This window comes from Malus domestica, chromosome 04 (genome assembly GCF_042453785.1).
Source record: "Malus domestica chromosome 04, GDT2T_hap1".
NCBI lineage: Eukaryota > Viridiplantae > Streptophyta > Magnoliopsida > Rosales > Rosaceae > Malus > Malus domestica.
This window is the reverse complement of record NC_091664.1, coordinates 28,219,710-28,238,413: the sequence shown is the minus strand read 5'-3', so window position 1 is coordinate 28,238,413 and position 18,704 is coordinate 28,219,710. Positions and strand designations below refer to the sequence as shown.

The 18,704-nt window shown below is 36.9% G+C and overlaps 4 protein-coding genes across 10 annotated transcripts; all 4 read left to right on the top strand.

Annotated features, from left to right (window-relative positions):
* Positions 1-2,566: 2,566 nt before the first annotated feature.
* On the top strand, positions 2,567-3,361 carry LOC103433916 (rapid alkalinization factor). The gene has a single exon (XM_008372211.4). It carries the CDS (start codon positions 2,823-2,825, stop codon positions 3,183-3,185), a length of 363 nt encoding a protein of 120 aa, XP_008370433.3. The 5' UTR covers positions 2,567-2,822; the 3' UTR covers positions 3,186-3,361.
* Positions 3,362-7,723: 4,362 nt separating this feature from the next.
* LOC103433917 (REF/SRPP-like protein At3g05500) lies at positions 7,724-9,907 on the top strand. Its single transcript, XM_008372212.4, has 3 exons — positions 7,724-8,021; positions 8,689-8,913; positions 9,288-9,907. The coding sequence occupies exons 1-3, from the start codon at positions 7,980-7,982 to the stop codon at positions 9,771-9,773; spliced, it is 753 nt and encodes a 250-aa protein (XP_008370434.1). The 5' UTR covers positions 7,724-7,979; the 3' UTR covers positions 9,774-9,907.
* Positions 9,908-11,057: 1,150 nt separating this feature from the next.
* Positions 11,058-14,806, top strand: LOC103433918 (ATP-dependent Clp protease proteolytic subunit-related protein 3, chloroplastic). Its single transcript, XM_008372213.4, has 10 exons — positions 11,058-11,490; positions 11,993-12,094; positions 12,597-12,719; positions 12,813-12,872; positions 13,174-13,270; positions 13,349-13,422; positions 13,715-13,768; positions 13,846-13,929; positions 14,014-14,141; positions 14,497-14,806. Exons 1-9 carry the CDS (start codon positions 11,065-11,067, stop codon positions 14,116-14,118), a joined length of 1,125 nt encoding a protein of 374 aa, XP_008370435.3. The 5' UTR covers positions 11,058-11,064; the 3' UTR covers positions 14,119-14,141; positions 14,497-14,806.
* A 1,074-nt stretch (positions 14,807-15,880) lies between these two features.
* On the top strand, positions 15,881-18,444 carry LOC103433919 (uncharacterized). 7 transcript variants are annotated; one of them, XM_008372215.4, is made up of 8 exons: positions 15,881-16,394; positions 16,678-16,755; positions 16,857-16,999; positions 17,120-17,190; positions 17,462-17,557; positions 17,644-17,736; positions 17,829-17,924; positions 18,056-18,444. In XM_008372215.4, exons 1-7 carry the CDS (start codon positions 15,942-15,944, stop codon positions 17,909-17,911), a joined length of 1,017 nt encoding a protein of 338 aa, XP_008370437.3. In that variant the 5' UTR covers positions 15,881-15,941; the 3' UTR covers positions 17,912-17,924; positions 18,056-18,444. The 7 variants fall into 7 exon arrangements, 2 of the variants coding, with proteins under 2 accessions (XP_008370437.3, XP_008370438.3); XR_011580210.1 differs by having other exon boundaries at positions 15,898-16,394; positions 17,120-17,186; XR_011580211.1 differs by having other exon boundaries at positions 15,898-16,394; positions 17,120-17,186; positions 17,829-17,986; positions 18,099-18,444.
* Positions 18,445-18,704: the final 260 nt, after the last annotated feature.

Here is an 18,704-nt window from a genome sequence, read left to right as displayed (position 1 = left end):
TAAACACTTGTGATGTAATTCGTTAACAAATTCAGTTTAAAAGTGATTTTCTGTTAAATGCAGGAGTACAAAACGTATTTCTATCTCACTCTTTCTTTCGTTTCACCTCCTCTTTCCCTCTCTCTTCTTCTTTTTGTAATTTGTATCTTCACCTTATTCACGTCTTTCTCTCTATGTGCAATCATTTTAACGAAAATATCATTTTTGGACTAAATTTGCTAATGGACTATACCACAAATGTTCCTAATTTTTTTTAGTATGAGAATTATCTTTCAAATGTCATATCACCACGAAGACCAGTTATCCTATTACGTTTGGTAAATTAGTGCAGTCGTAATGGATGAAAAACGAAGAGTAAAATGGGGGACGGTTAACAACTACAAGTGAGGTAATACAAAACCTACAAGGGGCACAATAATGACTAGCTATTACTCACTGATAAAATATTAAATAAATTATCAAATAAATAATAAATAATCAAATAAATAAATAAAAGAGAGAAACAGGTAGGAATAGGATTAGGAAGGGGAAAACGTGTATCGGTTAAGATTCTTTGGATGGACGTGCCCACTTGGGATAGGCGTAATGTAAAACCCTAGATGCCGTCTTCCATCTTCTCTCTCTGATCTCCATTTTTTTAAAAGAGACAACCAGTCAACCATTTGTGTTTCTTAATAGTAGGTTGGGTTATGAATGTGCAAATGATTTTGCTTCTAATTACTAGGTTTGCCATTTGATTTATGTAATTTGGTGTGAGTTTGAATCTTACAATTAGCAATTTAACTCACTCACGTTATCATTGTAAAAAGAAAAGTAATCAATCCTAAAAAAGAAAAAAAAAGGGATTAAGATAAAAAAAAAAAAAAAAAACGTACATGAACATAACCATATTGAATAACGAATAAGCTCTCTTTGTACTCTTGGGGGGCGTTTGTTTCACCTCCTTAGGAGGGACTGGACTGGACTGGACTACAGTCCCATGTTTGATAGGTGTTGGGACTAAGTTAAGTGGGACTAAAGGGGACTCGTGTGGACTACGGGGCTCGCTAGGTAGTCTTAGCGAGACCCCCAAAATACCACCGGATTGCTAAGATCGTTGCTCTGCTCGACTCCTCAGCGCTTTGCTCGACTGCTCACCCTGCTCGACAACCTCACCGGACCATCCCAGGACAACCGCCGTGTCCTCGTAAATCGTCGCTCTCATTTCCTTCTTCCTCACTGCCTCGCACATTAAAAAATCCAAAACATCCAACCCCAGATTCAGAGTCCACAACCTTCGACAGCCCACAAACAGAGACAAATTTAACAAAGAAGACAGAATCCAAACAAAAAAACAGCAGCAGAGAAGACAGAATCCAACCCCAGATTCGGAGTCCACAACCTCCGAATTTTGCAAAATGAAGAATCGAGCTTCGTTTTTCTCGTTTGTCCACCGGGTCTTCCTCTTCGATTTGTCCACCGGGTCTTCCTCTTCGATTTGTCCTCCACCGGGTCTTCCTCTTCTTTTTTCTCCTCCTCTGGTGGACAAGCCCGACGATCCCATGAACAAAAACCAGAAAAACGAAGCTCGATTCTTCATTTTGCAGAATTTTTTTGGCAATTAATCAGTTTTGGCAATTAATCAGAAAAAAAAAGGAAAGGGACGGAGAGTGTGGGACGGAGAGAACGAGGAAGAAAATGATGGAGGCTTTCAGAGAGAGGGAGAGTATTATTAGAAGAAAAAAAGATAGAATTAATTAATATAATATTATTAGATATGAATTAAAAAATATAAAATATTGTAGTTTGTTATTATCCTTCTTTTTAGTCCGACACTGCACCAAACGCTTCACTAAATCAGTCCAGCTTAGTCTAGTCTAAGCCAGTCCAGCTTAGTCCCTAAAGCTAATCCAGTCCGAGATAGTCCGGTGCAACAAACGCACCCTTGAAGTTCTAATTCCATCTCGTAGTTAGATAAAATTATAGCAATAGTTCCTCAATTTTAATCTAATTGGAGTAATGGTCATTCAACTAAAAATGCGTGACTAGTGGTCCCTTAACTCATCAAAGCATGCAACTATAGTCATTTTCGTCAACTTCATTAGAACTTCCATCAAAATGAGTGACACTAAATCAAGGAGTAAATATGAAAAACCAAATGAAAAAAATTGTAATAATGGTCCCTTAACTTTAACACAATTGAAGAAATGGTCTATCAACTTTAACTAATTGGAGTTATGGTCCCTCAATTTTAATCCAATTGGAGCATAGTCCATCTAATAAGACCTTTTTTGACGAAAATTCTAACAAAGTTGGCGAAAATGACTATAACTGCACGTTTTGGTGAGTTAAATGACCAATAATCACATATTTTTTTAGTTAAAAGATTATCACTTCAATTAGATTAAAGTTAACAAACCATTGCTATAATTTTCTCAGTATTTTAAGCAAGTTTAAAATAAAATATCGCTAGCTTCAGTTTGAAAGAAAGAAATAAACCCTCAGAGGGGCACCATTGTAAATAATGCCCAATTCCAATGTCATTTGTTGACAACGGGCCTCTTATAAGTCCTTAACCGAGATTTAGCTCTTGTCTAATTTCCCTTGTCCTCGCTCTCCCTCCCTCTCTCCCTCTCTCTCTCTCTCTCCCCCTCTCTCCCTACTGGTGGAGATAATCAACAAACAAAAGGAAACAAAGGGCAAGAAATTAAATTAAAGAAGAGACCAAGAGAAAACAACAACTAAAGCAGCTCAAGCAAAAATCAAAGAAAGCATTCAGCTTTGAAGAAAATCAACAAACGAAGAAGAAAAAGCGAGTGGAAAAGCTTCTTACTTTGGCAGAAATGGCTAGTCTGCACAGCTTCTCACTCCTCCTCCTGATCTGCGCCTCAATCTTGGTGGTGGGTTCGTCAAATGGGGACCAGCACCACCTCTCCTGGATGCCCACCGCCGAAGCCAAGTCAGCCTCCTGCAAGGGCTCCATAGCCGAGTGCGCCTTGGCTGCCGGGGATGATGAGGAGTTTGACATGGACTCGGAGATCAGCCGTCGCATCTTAGCCACCACCAAGTACATCAGCTACGGTGCGCTGCAGAGGAACACCGTGCCTTGCTCCAGGCGCGGCGCCTCCTACTACAATTGCAAGCCCGGGGCCCAGGCCAACCCCTACAACCGCGGCTGCAGCGCCATCACAAGGTGCAGGAGTTAAATTGCTTTTCTTTTTTCGTTTTTTGTTTGTTTTTGTTTTTGTTTTTGTTTTTGTCCATTTGGAAATGGGGTTTGATTGTTATACATGAACAAAGGGAGAGAAAGTTGGGGTTTGGATTTGGAGGTGATGTGTCATTGTTTTTGTTGTTAATTAATGGAAATATTGAAGTTATCAAATCATATTTTGCAATGACTGTTGTAAAAATTAATAATTTGCTAGTCTTTTTTCTTCGAATTTTGTAGTTTTTGCCTCTCTTTTGAATGAACCCTTTTTGATATATTAGTCATTCTTAGAGGGAGAGGGCGAGTTTTGAATGTTGCTTCTTTGTGACCAAAATCACGATTCGAGTTGTGAAAACAATTTTTCTGCAGAACAAGAGTAAAGTTGCGTACGATACACGTCTTCCTCCCGACTCTTTGGCTTGGGATCACTCTTTAGTAGTTCTTTTTGGGAACGTAGATAGTGTAGCTATAGAAAATTATTCCCCCTCTCATTTTTTCATGACCAACATATCCTTGTCTCTATAGAAAATTACATGTGATAAATTATGTATTTTGTTCATGAAAGTTAGCATCTTTTGGGGACTTGTGTTTGATGGGATGTAGTGTTGGAGTGTGCTAGTTGTGGAAAATCCTCTTCCCAATCCTGGTGCTTGGCTTCTTCTCATTTTCTTCTCAAACAAGAAAAAGGAAAACCAAAAATTAGGAAGTTAGATTGAGACATAAACAAAGCAAATGACAAAGTATCAAGAGAAGAAAGAGAAATTGGTGACCTGTGATGACAAGAAAGATGTAAATTTGCAAAAAGGGGAAGAGGGACAATTCAAAGATTGGATCTCTTTTTATTCAAATTTTTTTCTATGAAATATGAATCATATTTCATATTGTTTTTTTGTCCTTTTTCTTTCAAGTTCTTTGCTTGAATGGTATTCATGCAAGAGGGACAAATAAGTTGATGGTTTCATTTGATATAAGCTCAAATTTGGATGGAGTAGATGGATATTTTCAGGGTAGAGCTAACCAAACACCAATTTTACTTCTCACCACATCTCTTTTAATTTTCGGTTGGATCCAATGAATCGAAAATAATCAATGGCCAAAAAGTAACAAGGATACGTGGAAGGTAAAAATAAGTGTGTGAATATCAGTTTCCTTATTTCTACTTGCAGTTGGCTTTCCTTATTTCTACTTGCAGTTGGCAAATGTCAAAATAGAAATTTACCTACTCCATGGATGTCACTATTGTGGGCTTTTACTGTTTCAAATGTCAATGTGTAATAGGCTTGGAATACTTCTACAGTGATTTCCCATTGGTGGAAGTTCTCAAATTTTAGACATGACGATAGACGTATTTCAAACCAATCGCTCGCTGACATGTTATGATTTTATTTCATGATAATGTGTCATTGACTTGAGATATCAGGATTGTAAGGTTATACTTTAATTGCATGGACAAAGTGAATTTGTACTTAGAGTAGAAGATCCACAAACTAGTCCTGCCAACATAGCTCCATTGAAATTGTCCTCCCCCATGTCCCCATGATCATAATGGTCTCATAACTCATAAGCCAGAAGGTCTCGATTGCACCCATCTCTTTCAAATATAATTTGAAGCTCCACATTAAATTCTTCCACGTGAAGGGTATGAAAGCAATTGAAAGTTTTGGCTTAATTGTTATGAGAGCCATGTCAATAAAAGATGATATGATCCCCATGATTTAAAATTTATGTTTTATAGGTGTGCATTGTGTTGGGTTGTTAAATGCCTTTAGGTACTCCATCACATCACTCCAATAGTAGAAGTAATGTTCACCATTTTATTTATCGTCTTCAGATCTTTGAATAAGTTTAAATTTTAAGATTTATGTCTATACGCTACACAGTTCTCAAAATTTAAATTTATTTAACGGTAATAAAACAAATGATGAACATCACTGTCACTAGAAGATAAAGAGTAAAAATATTCTTTAATAGACATATGATCAAATTAAAGGTAATGGTTGTTTGTGGTCCCTTTTGCCAAATAAGTAGTGCCAAAAGGACACCTATGAGGTCTCTTTGGTTTTAGGCTGCCGGTAGCTTTTTGCTTGCATTATTGAGGGTTTGGAATCTCTTAGGTTTACTTTTGAAGCACTTCAACTGTTCACGATGGAAAAAATTGGATTCTTTCTTAATTTGTTTTGTATTAGTTATCCGCATGCTGAACAGTCTACTAAAATTATAGCATGTTTAAGCACTTTAAAACGGACACAAGGAATGAGAATGCGATCAACTACTTTCTGACGTTTCTGTAATTAATTTAATAATTGAGTTTACAAGTTTTGAATTATTGTAATGTGGGATTAATAAAAATGTATGTGTGAATAAACGCACGAAATCATTCCAATTCCTAATTCTCGTAATGTTCACTAACATCCAAGGGATAATAACATCAATAATCAAATACTTTCGAGAACTTGAATTGGACCAATTAGGGAGAGTAGTTGATTCCATTCTTATTCTTTCCTTTGTTACCACATTTCTGATAAGTAACCATGCCATAAAATAATTCGGAACGCTCATGTGCTAGTAAACACAAAAAAAATAAAGAATCGAAACAATTCCAATACTCAATCTTATGTTGAAGTTAGCTAATGAACCCAATAAAGTTGTCAACAAAGATGATGATATAATGGTGATGTCATTGCATAAACTAGTTAACTTGACTGTGATTTTCATAGTATTTAAAATGGAGTTGGTGGAAATTTATATTGAAACAATCTTTGGTAGGTAAAAAGTAACAAATTGAGTTAAAAATGGCTTCTGTGACTGCATTTTGTGCACTATCATTTAAGTGGTGATAATGCTCATCATCTTATTTATTATCGTTTAATGAGTTTAAATCTTGAGATTTGTGTAGTGGATAGAGATAAATTTCGAAATTTACACTTATCCAACGATAATAAATATGACAGTGAACATTACCAACATCATCATCACTTGAGAATTAGGTTTAGTGTTTAAGGTGGACAACTTGATATAAATTCAGTTTGGTTTGTGCTGAGCTACTTTAGCCTGTTGAGAATAAATCAATTATCGGAAGAAGTGTTTTGCGTAGGCTTATAAGTAAGTTGAATCATTACATTTATTACCAATTAATTTTAGGGAGTTTTAACAAAATAATCCCGGTACTTTTTACTTTTAACGAAAAACCATATTGTTAACTTTAACTGGTACTATTCACTACTTTAAAAAGATCTTTTCGTTAAAAGAAAAGCTTTTTTAGACTTTTTGTTAGTTTTCCTTTAATTTTATGATAAACCAACTTTCTTCACAATATCATAATTATATTGTCTCACGTCCAAAGCCTAATAGCCGCACACGATCCATATTATCTCATTTGTGATGTGAGACTCCAAACAAGCCGCTAGTACACAAGCAGACCAGTTCAGCACACCCATATGTGTTTGCCAGAAAACCAAGTGAAAGAATTTAATGTTGCAGAAACTGAAAACCGGATAACCTGATTATGTTTGCCTTTTCCCTTCCGTTAATAAATGAAAACCTGGTAGTTGGAGAGAATTTTCAATGTGATCAGAACATAGGGTGGTATATCACGTGTTATTATATAAATAATGTAATATGTGTGTTAAAAAGTTAATAACTTAAAATATAAAATTTTCCACCACTTGTATAAAAATATGTGGTGTATCTTCTGTATTCCCGTCACAATGAAAAATTTCTCTGATAGTTGAGAGAGCGTTTTGTATACGACTACTCCATGCGGCATCTCCATCTATCAATCGGGTGAGAAAAAAAGTAAGGATGAGAGAAAAAAAATTACATGCTGTCTTTTTGTGTGGTCTTATTATCACGTGATTTGACAGCCAGATAAACCTTAGAAATTTTTTTTCTAATATTTGAACTAACCATGAGCTTGAATTGAACACTAATTTGGGAAAATTTTCAAAATCAACCAAATTTTGGATGGACCATGTTATAGAATTTACCCTTTTCTTTGAATTTTAGAAAGTTTCATTCGAGGAGGATGTGAGTGTTGCTCGAGTGATATATTTTTAAATTTTTGAAAAATCGATTAAAAGCCCTTAATCACTAGAGATTTGGCTTACTTGCATGTATTTTATACAATCACAATCTCGATGATCAGATGATGATTGCATTTCAGATGATGATTATATTAAACACATATATAATAACAACATTAATTTTCCAAATTTTTTCATTATAAAAATGCTAGGAATACTATATTTTTATATCATATTTTGTAAATCACATAATATGACGATTAATGGTTGAAACGCAACATCCTATAGTCTACAATATATAATTCAAGTAAATAGTCTTTCTAGCATCGTCATTTCCATTATATATGTGCTGTATCTCAATTTGGGCCTTAAAGTCCAAAGATTCTCAATGCCTCATATTATTATATTGGACCTTGAAACCTAACCCACCTTGACCCAGTGGGTCAAGCACGACCCAAGAACCTTCTCGAACTTAGCCCCACCGCCAAAAGGTCCAAAACGTCATTCTCCCCACGCAGTCAACGGCTTAGCGTTGACGGACTCCTTCCCCGCCAAACATAACAAACTTTCACACGGAGTTCGGATTCGGTTGGCGTCGCCGAAACACACGGCCACCGATCATTTCTTAATTGCTAAGATTTAACATTCGGTTTTCTTCCTCCTATAAAACCCTAGTCGTCGTCCTCCAAATCTCCAACAAATTACAGCAAAAACCCAATCTTTACCTTCAATTTTCAATTCCAACCAACGAGAAAGAAAAGCATTCGGTTATGGCCCAGGAAGACTTGAGCGTGCCGGTGCAGCAACAGATGGTATGAACCGTGAAATTCCTTCTGATTTTCCTTGTTGTGTTATTTATTTGTTGATTTTTGGAAGATATTGTTGGTGTTTGGATGCCCAGAAAATTTTGAAATTGAGAAGTTGACGGGCTTTTTGAGAAAATACCCATGTGTTGTTATTAGCAATTTCTTTGATAGTGTTTGGATGCCCAGAAAGTTTTGGAATTTAAATTATCATGGGATTGGGGTTTTGAGATTTTCCCTAGTAATTTACCCTTTGTTCTTATTAGCAATTTATTTGTTCATTTTGGTTGGAGTTTGATAGTGTTTGGCTGCCAGGAAATTTGGAATACAAAATATAATGTGATCGTAAGAAAAACAAGTTTTGTAGTTTTTCCCTTTTGCTCTTGCCATTTTTTAAGATAACAGTGAATAATTTTGATTAGTGTTAATTACTTATGTTTTTGTTGAAATGTTTAGGCTGAGTAGCAGTTACTTTGTTCATTTGTGATTGAGATTGGCTGGGTTTGGCTGCCTAGAAAATTTGGAAAAGAAAATATAAGGGGATTTTAAGAAATAGTAATTTACCCAAGTCATGTAATTTGCTCCTTTGTTCTTATCAATTTCTTAAATTGATAAACAAAGAGTTATTTTTTAAGTGTAATTGTATTTACTGATATTTTTTTTTGTAATTTTTTAGACCGAGGAGGAGGAACAGAGGCTCAAGTACCTCCAATTTGTTCAAGTGGCTGCTGCTCATGCCGCGGTTTGCTTCATAAACCTGTACGGTTTTGCCAAGGAAAGGTCAGGGCCTTTAAAGCCTGGTGTTGAGTCCGTGGAAGGAACGGTGAAGACCGTTGTTGGACCTGTCTACAACAAGTACCATGATGTCCCCGCTCACCTCCTCACCTTTGTGGATCGCAAGGTACTTCGATTTTTTCATGTTTCAAGGTTTTTTCCTTGCTATCGTGGCGCTCGAGTTACGTAGGAATTCTTGAACCCAAGAGCTGAGAATAACCATGCTCTTCGTTACCTAGAATAGAATAACCACTTTAGAATAAACGAAACAAGTTATATTTGTCAAAAAAGAAGTATAACCGGTATAAATTTGATCCTCATTGCGCATCTTGATCAATGCGATCGCTTCTTTGTACATTTTGATGTGCCTTACGGTATTTGGGTTACTGTGCGGCAAATCAATGATTGCATCTATTTCGATTTCAACTAGCTTAGTTAAATTGGTGGTTGTATTACAAAGGTGCGAAGTTGTTAATTATGATGCAATTGGAACTTCTTCAGGTTGATCAATCTGTTACCAAGCTGGACAGCCGTGTGCCACCACTGGTTAAGCAAGCCTCATCCAAAGCTCTATCCGCCGCTCAAAAGGCTCCAGAGGCAGCACGAGCGGTTGCCTCTGAGCTTAAGCGTGCCGGGGTTGTAGACACTGCCTCGAGCTGTGCTAAATCTGTCTACTCCAAGTGTGAACCCGCAGCTAAAGACCTGTATGCCAAGTACGAACCACAAGCCGAGCAATATGCTGTTTCTGCTTGGCGAAAGGTGAACCAAGTCCTCCCGAAGGTGGTTGATGTTGTTGTACCAACCGCAGCGTATTGTACAGAAAAGTACAACCAGACCGTGCAGAGTACTGCGGAGAAGGGTTACAGGGTCTCCTACTATCTGCCTTTGGTTCCAACAGAGAAAATTGCCAAGGTTTTCGCCGAGAAGGCTCCCGAAGCAGAGCCTTTGCTTGCAAGTCACGGTGAAACTGAAGTCGCCACTCATTGAATGGGTTCTTCAAGTGTCGGTTTTGTTTTACCCTTTTGATTGATGATTTTATGTAAGAATTTTGGCCATCCGTTAGGCATGGTTTTTTACTCTGTGTCAAATATTTAATATTTATATATGTTTATTTGTTTTTACTACCATCTTGTGTAACTGTGTTGAATTGTTTTACTTAGCTTTTATTGAGGACTATGGCTTTTACAATAACTAAAAGCGTTTTTAGAAATGAAAAAAAAAAGTTTGGTTTTTTTTGAGTTCAAGAAGCACAAGTTATGTGATTGTAGGAAAAATTTCAAGTATTTTTCAATAATTCACTTATATTTTTACTAAATGTTTGTTCTAAAAGCATTTTTACAAAAAACGGTTTACGGTTATTTTAAAAGCAGTAGAAGTTAGTCCTCATTTTATATTGCTTTTTAGAGTGTATGATAATTTTATATTGCTTTTTTGAGTTTTATGACTATTTAGAGTGTCAATAATCTTAACAAATGTTTTTCAAAATTTATGACTCGCGTGTTCGCAACCAACCTTATGATAACTCTGATTCATAATGGTTTGTTGTCTAATAATTAGTTATTGTGAAGGGGAAGTGATTTTCATACACTTTTTAGTTTCTTACACATTCTTGTTCATTTTTTACGTTGATTTCGTTTTATTGAATCCAATTACTATAAATAAGGAAGAGTGTGGAAAGCTAAAAATGGCTTGTAAATGTGATTCTAGAAGTTGCTTTGTCATCTACTCATCGCCAATGTGATGGCATACAAATAATCTTCAAAATTTATATAACTCACACGTGGACAACTGATCCTAATACAATTGAGCGAGGTGAATTGTATAAGTTACTCTTTTCTTTTTATTTGATCCATCCACGACACATTGAAATTTAAAATTTATCTAATAGTGATAAATATAATGGTGAGCATCAGAATCATTTGAGGTTGGTGAGAAAAAATATTCCCTATAAATGTACAATTACACTCAAGTAATAAATCAAAGGCTCGGTTGGAAGTGTCTTTAAAATAACTGAGAGTGGTTTTGGTGAAATTGAGTTTGGGTTTCAAAAACACTTTTAAGTGCCTTTTAGAAGAAGCACCATATATGTGCTTCTTGCAGGAAGCTTTAAGTGCTTTTCTAGGTTCCTCTTGAATTTTTGCTAAGAATTGTTTTCAAAAATATTTTCACTAAAAACGCTTTCAGTTATTTTAAAAGCGCTACAGTGGAAAAATAAACATCGAAAAGTATATGATTATGAAGTGTTTATGATGCCAAGTATTTTTATTTTTGGGCCGATATGGACAACATTTTGTGGGCTCTAAAAGGGCCAACAGAACATCCCCAACTTCTTCCCCACCACTACCAATCCAAATTCCCAGCCGAAGCTTCAAAGCCTTCCAAGTTCCGACTTCAACGAACCAACCACCAAGTATCTCGAATGGCGAGCAGTTTGCAGCTGCCAATCTCCATATCGTCAGCATCTACGTCGTCGTTTAGACCCAGAAATGCTCGAAAGCTTACAGCTTTTTGCTCCGTTAACGCCAAAGCAACGACTAAAATCCCAACTCCTCCAATAAACCCCAAGGATCCCTTTCTTTCGAGGCTCGCTGCGGTGGCTGCCAAGTCCCCGGAAACCTTGCTGAACCGGCCGCCTCAAAATTCCGACTCTCTCCCGTACTTGGATGTGTTTGATGAACCAATTCTCATGGCCACTCCCGCCCAAGTACCCCTCTCTCTCTAAATTTTTACTTAGAAGTATGAATTGCTTCTGTTTTTGAAGGATTGAAGTGAAATTTTTTAATTAATTTGATGGGCACCATTGATATTATTGAAAGAATCTTAGTTTTGTATTGGTTAAGCTAGTTTTTGTTCAAAAGGTTTAATTTTGAATTAGTTATTTTAAAAGAAATTAATAAAAAATACTTGGAAAATTTTGACTTTTAAGGAAAATGACAAAAGAAAGGCAAAGTAAATAGTATTAAGATTGATTTTTTAGTGTAAAAATGTGATTTTTCGTTAAAGCATGCAGTACCGAAAAGTTCCCTTAATGGGGGGTTTTAATGATATGGTGGTGCTAGTTGGATTTTCTGGTTTTTTCACTGTATATTGATTTTTGTAATATAGTTAATGCTGTAGTAGTAATTAATGATTTGTTTCCATGTTATTTTCAGTTAATCCGTATTTTGTTTGGTTATTAATCTTATGCTGTTCTCTGCTTCAACTAGGTGGAAAGATCGGTTTCTTACAACGAGCATAGGCCCAGGAAGCCACCTCCAGACCTGCCCTCGTTGTTACTCCACGGAAGAATAGTTTATATTGGCATGCCTGTGAGTTTTTGATTCCAATATTTATATTATTGTAGATGCCATCTTATGGAAGTATCAAATTCTGCTGTCTTTTCATAGTACATGTCGTTTTTGGGGTGCGAATTGGGAGGCCAGAGAGCATGTCTTCGGGGCTGAGATTAAGGTTAAGGTCGTACCCAGTGCACAAGGCTCCCGCTTTACGCAGGGTCTGGGAGAGGTGAATGTCGGCTAGCCTTACCCCCATTTATGGAGAGGCTGCTCCCAAGTCTCGAACCCGAGACCTACCGCTCATGGGCGAAGACACTTGCCATCGCACCCCAAGTCTTCGGGGCTGAGATGCAAAAACAAAATGGGCGAGTGTTTGTCTTGATAAAGTAGCACTGTTTCTGAGTGTAAGCCTTGAATTGTACTGGAATTATACTGGAATAATGGCGAAACTATTCATAATAGGTTTCAATCAATCTTATTGTCACTTCGTTCGTGCATTTTGTGAAATCTGTTGAAAATTGCTCTTATGTTTCAGTTAGTGCCAGCGGTCACAGAGCTTATTGTTGCGGAATTGATGTATCTGCAATGGATGGATCCTAAACAACCTATATATATTTATATTAATTCGACGGGAACCACCCGTGATGATGGTGAAACCGTAAGTCTGGTGTTTCTGTTCAAAGGAAGATGCATATGAAATGATGTCTCTACCAATTATCTTTATCATGTATTCCAAATGCTTATTTTTCAGGTTGGCATGGAGTCAGAGGGATTTGCCATCTATGATGCTCTGATGCAGATGAAGAATGAGGTGATTCACTTTAAGAATTGTTGCACTGAGCATAATTATTGCTCTAGTTTTAGTGTTCTGGGTGTCAGTTTGGAGCTACATGAGGTGTTTCTAGATTAGCAATTGTGTTAAGGTGGAGATATGCACATGCAAGTGGAGCCACATGGAGTGTTTATTGACATTTTTATGTTCCTCTTCCTACTCCCCGGACTACATGTGCGAAGGGTTTTGGGCATTGGAAAATATGGAAATGATTTGCTTTTGTTTATGATATGAATGTTGTACGTTTTACCATAGTACATACTTGTTCTTGCTCATTCAGATACATACGGTTGCCGTTGGGGCCGCTATAGGTCAAGCATGTCTATTGCTTTCAGCAGGAACTAAGGGCAAACGATTTATGATGCCACATGCCAAAGGTATGACACATTTTGCTTTAAAAGGCTGCAATCTCAGATCTTTAAAACTTTTGTTAACTTCCTTCAATCCTGTTTCAGCAATGATCCAGCAACCTCGTGTCCCATCATCTGGACTGATGCCTGCTAGTGACGTTCTTATTCGTGCAAAAGAGGTGAATTCCTCGTTCATTTCTTTCTACCATTTAATTGTTCTTGTCCTAATCACATATTTGTGCATCACCTCTTTTTTTTCCATGGCCTCCGAACTTATTTGGAGGATTAAAAATAGGAAGGTTTCTTTCACTTTGTTATTATCTGTTCATTATGCAAAATATAATGAGAGGAAATTTCTGAGGGGCTGTGAGGACGTAAGCTTTCATTTCATTTATAACATCACAATCTTTTGAATTTAATTTATTTTGTGCATTTTGTGGAAACTTTTACATTGGGTGAAGTACTTTGCAGGTAATCACAAATAGGGACATTCTCGTAAAGCTTTTGGCCAAACACACTGGAAATGTAAGCTCTCTTTATAAGATTTAATCAGCATATGAGCAAAAGTAGGGAACTTATGTTATCGTGTTATTTTGTATTAGTCAGAGGAGGCTGTTGCTAAAGTGATGAGAAGACCATTTTATATGGATTCCACAACTGCTAAAGAATTCGGGGTGATTGACAAGGTAAGTCCTTCTACATAGTCTTAATGTAACCTATTTCTTCAATATTTGTGGTTGACTGATCTCGGGTGGGAATACCTCCTGCAGATCCTTTGGCGTGGTCAAGAAAAGATAATGGCAGATGTAGCCTCCCCTGAGGATTGGGATAAGACAGCTGGCGTCAAAGTTGTAGATGAACTCGGTGGTCTGTAATTGAAGCAATGTGGTCGTTATAGGTAACACCTTTCCTCAGTATGCAACGATTGTCATTTTCCTCAGTATGCAACGACTGTCATTCATGGTTCACTAATTATAGTGCAGGGGCATGACAGGTCGATCAGTGTTTATTTTAAGTGCACAGGCTACAACGCCATTAAACTAGTTGTATCTGTGCATAAGTGTCGGCGTGATATACATGTCAGGCTGCTTTGCAACTTGAATAAAATGGCACGAATGACAGATTAACTCATGGTTATGCAAGAACGTTGCAAGCTAGTGTCAATACTATTTCCGTTCTTATATGTTGTTAATGTATTTGATGGCAAGATCCTTACGGCCAGATTTCTGATCAGAACGCTTCTCTTGGTGCAGGAGTTATAACATGGATACTGTAGAAGTTACATGGTTGGTTGCTTGTTGGAGGTTCTTCGGTGATCGGCGAAGCATTAATGTAAAGAGTGCGAAATCTTCATGTGGGGAGTATAAAGATGAAGCGACAAGACAACCTGTTTATGTGCATTGTTTGAACGGAAGAGATGGAACAGTGATGCCAAAATTGCTTCTAGCACAAATCTGGACGGTACACAAAACACGTACTATTTGAAAGTTGAATGACAACACTTCTATTGTGTTGAACGCTTTGGAAAATTTTAATATCACATCTTGACTAAGTTTTATTTTATTTTGTTTTATTTATCTTTTTTTATGAATGACATTTTGGAGGCGGTCAATTTTTTTTTCTTAAAAAAATGATCAACTGGTGGCTTCGCCATGACAATCCACCATTTCGAGGCAGGAAAACTCAGCCTGCCATCATCATGTTTGTGTAGAAAGCATTGTTTATGTTAAGGGAGGCAACAAACAAAGGACATACATAATTCTATTTCTGGTTAGCAATATCCAATATCTATGTTTGATTTGTCCGAAGATAATGAAATCATCTGTCTTTTTAAATGGAGTCTCATTCTAGTTCCCACCAAGGGTGGGCATTGGGTGAGTTGGTCAGGTTGGATTTTAATCCATTGGCCAACTCAATAGGTTCATGTCATTATTGAATTTGAAAACTCATTTTCACCGAAAAATTGGACGAACGAACCCACCCAAACCATTGTAAGGCGGGTTGGGTCGGACAGATTTAACAAGTTGAGATTATTTACTTTCTTTCTTATTCCTAAAGGGAGTATGAGTGACAAATAATTTAAAACATATGTAATAGTAAACTTAAATCTTGTGAATTTGGTGTTGTAGAATCACTATTTGTTACTTAATACTTAAATTTTATCATGTAACTAAAGTTGTAAATAAACAAATGTGCTTAATAACTATTAAATTTTATTTCAACAAACAAAAAAAAAACTATTAAATTTTATGCATATGAGTATGTAATATATACGTATGGTAAAGAATTGTTGATATTCGGATGGATCGTTTTTAATCGGTGAATAATATTTTAATTCAACTTAACTCACCCATTGGACGGGTGATCGGATTTCTATCCGGAAATAAATTTTTTAAAGTTTATAACTTAACCCAACCCAACAAATTTCAGTTGGATTAATCGGTAAACCCACTAACCGAAGAAAGTCAAACTTACATCATAAAATTTAGGGAATTTTAGCAAAAAAACTTCATGTACTGTTTACTTTAATGAAAAATCACATTTTTACATTAAAAAATCAATCCTGATACTATTTATTTTATCATTTATTTTGTTCTTAAAACTCAAAAGTTTTCAAATTTGTTCTTAAAATTAATTGGCAAATATAAATCTCAACCATATTTTGTAGGGGTGATGTTAGAGGAGAGGAAGAGAGCAAATGGGGAAGCCCTCTCTCTCACTACGACTGACAATCTTCCTCTCCCTCTCTCTCACTGCTTCCTACTCCATCTCAGCCTCTTCATCTTCCCCAATCTTTCCACGACGATCTTCTCCAAACCCTTCTCTCAAAGCCACTCCTTCGGACCTGCTCTCTCTGCTGGGCCCCAAGTCCCATTCTTCGTCCGTTGACCCCATTGTTGCCCAAGAACTCACTTCCTGCTTCAGATTCCTCGTACCCTTTTCGCCAATTGCCAAGAAAAATTGCCCGCCAAGTTATTTGAATCGGAAATTCTTGAGCTTGAAGCAAAAGGGTGGTGATTTGTGTCAGCGGGAGGAGGATGAGCTCGTTTGGTGGCCGCCTCGGCCGGTTTTGGAGCTGGCTCGCCTGGCTGTTGACTCCGGCGGAGACCCGGCTGCGATTCAACGCGCTTTGGATCCGACTATGATCACTGTCAGTCTCCTTTTCATTTTTGCTTTTAATAATTGCCAATTTATCATGTATGTAATTGCCTTTTGTGCTTGAATTTGGAGAAAAATTGTAACTTTGGTGTAACATTATGATAAATTGTTGCAGAGTGATTTCCAATTGTTCCGTAATCGGTCTTCATTGTGTTGGATTTTAGTTAGTTTGGAGATGGAACTGAAATTATGATGAATTTAAGTAATGTCCGGATTGTCTTGTTATTTTTTCCACTAGTTGTAACTAGAGGATGTTTAATTTAGTAATGTGTTAGGTGCCTGATGTTGAAGGATCGAAAGAGGACAGATGCGAGCTTACTAGAACTCCGTATGGGAGACGATTCATAAGTGAGGTTTGCATCGAAAAAAATGAAACTTCAAGTTTTTGAGTTGTTCTAGTCATGAAATTAATCCTCTCTTTGAATTCATAGAGTGCTTTTCTGTTGCATTGCAGGAGTTGAATTCATATCTTGAATTTTTGTTTGAACTTATTCTTGCTCGGGGTCCCAATATTGGATTGAACGTGTCGTTGAGTCGCTATGATTTATTCCATGGACACCTTTTTCTTGCCATAGACAGTGGAAGACTTGGTATATTGTAAGTTGGTATCTTTCTTGCAGTGTCCTTTTGTCGGAACATTTGAGCTGTAATTTGCATGGCAAACAATGTTTAACCATCATTGGCTCGTTTAAGATTATGTCTTTTTATGGTTGATAGGTTCCATGCTAAAGAATACCCTGCATATGACAAGGAAGTATTTCCATACAACATGGGATACTGTCAAGTAGGTAAATCCCTATGTAACATCTTTAATTTTTCGCAATTCATAGATCTGTTTTAGTACTCGAATACTAGCCATTCTGCTTTTGTAGTGACTTATCTGAAAATAGAAAAATTAACGAAGAAACAAGCTAAAGTTGAATCCTCCTTTCAGCATTACTAATTTGTTCCTCGAATTTTTGGTTACTCATATCAAGCAATTACACTGGTGATATAATGTTGTAATACCTTGTAGTGAAACGTGTGTTACCCCTGTTGTTCTAATATCACCTCCTTTAGGGTCGAATGTGACTTATGATGATTCAATGAACTTGCGAAACATCCTCTGGCTTGCTCCATTGCCAAGCGATTCAACTAAAGCTTGGGCAGCACCAGGTACCTTTGCCTAACCAATTTGAAGAAATTAGCTTCAATGGCTATCATATCATAAACATAATGTAATGCGGCTTGTTGATTTTCAGGTGTCCTTGTAGCGCTGGATGCCCGTCCAGATGGAATCATATATAGAGATCTCATACCCGAATATGTAAATATTGCAAGGACTATATACGAAGGTGCGATATTTTATCTTGTCATATGCCATTTTTGTTTTTCTAAAATAAGTTCCTGAAGATTAAGAATACAATTTTTTCATGGCGCTGGTCAGACGATCTTGGGGAAGTTGCAGTTGATGTGAACTACTTGGATGTTGGGAATGCGGGGTCAAAGTTTAAAATTTTTATTTGCTGATGCTCGTTTCAAGGTTCATGCCATATCCTTTCCCATCATCGACTAGTCTATTACGCAACAACGCCAAGTAACCATGTACAGAATCTCTCTTCGTTTGTACCTATTAGTCTATAAGTTTTCCTTGGTCGTTTTCTGTTCATCCAGATTGATGAAATGAGCTTCTAGTTTCCTTTCGGGCCAGTTGCAGATTATGTATCAAGGGTGATCCTCAAACGAGAGAGGGGCGATGTATGCTGGCCAGGATGATTCCTTTGGTGCTTGCAGAAAGTAGGATCCGGGAATGCGAAAGAGATTGCTTTGGTTTACTCTGGTGGCAGATTGCGAGGCAAGCAAACCGAATGCACGAGGGATGTGATCTGCAAAGAATGTGCATTACTATTTACTAGCTTGTTAATAAGAAATTCGGGAGGCCATGAATGAAATCCCTTCAAGTGTTTGTTAGCAAACATTGTCCCTCATCGATGTGGGACAACTCTCAACATTTGTTACGAGGTTGAAACTTGGAATTGAATGATAAATTAGAGTTATCTGCATAGTTGAACAATTACATTGCAAACTGTTTTGGAGTTTTAACTTTTGTGGCGGAGCATTCTACCTTCGTACGCGTGATAAAATTAAGAGTTCGACTCTTGTTCTTATTTTTGCGCTGAAAGTTTCGAGTTCGATTCCTCTTTCTTATTATTACTTGCATAAAAAATAAAATATAAAACAAAAACTATAGTATTATGTCCATTAATCTATATAGGGCATGATTTGGGCCTTTTAATCCGGCCCCCAAAATATCAAGTAATCC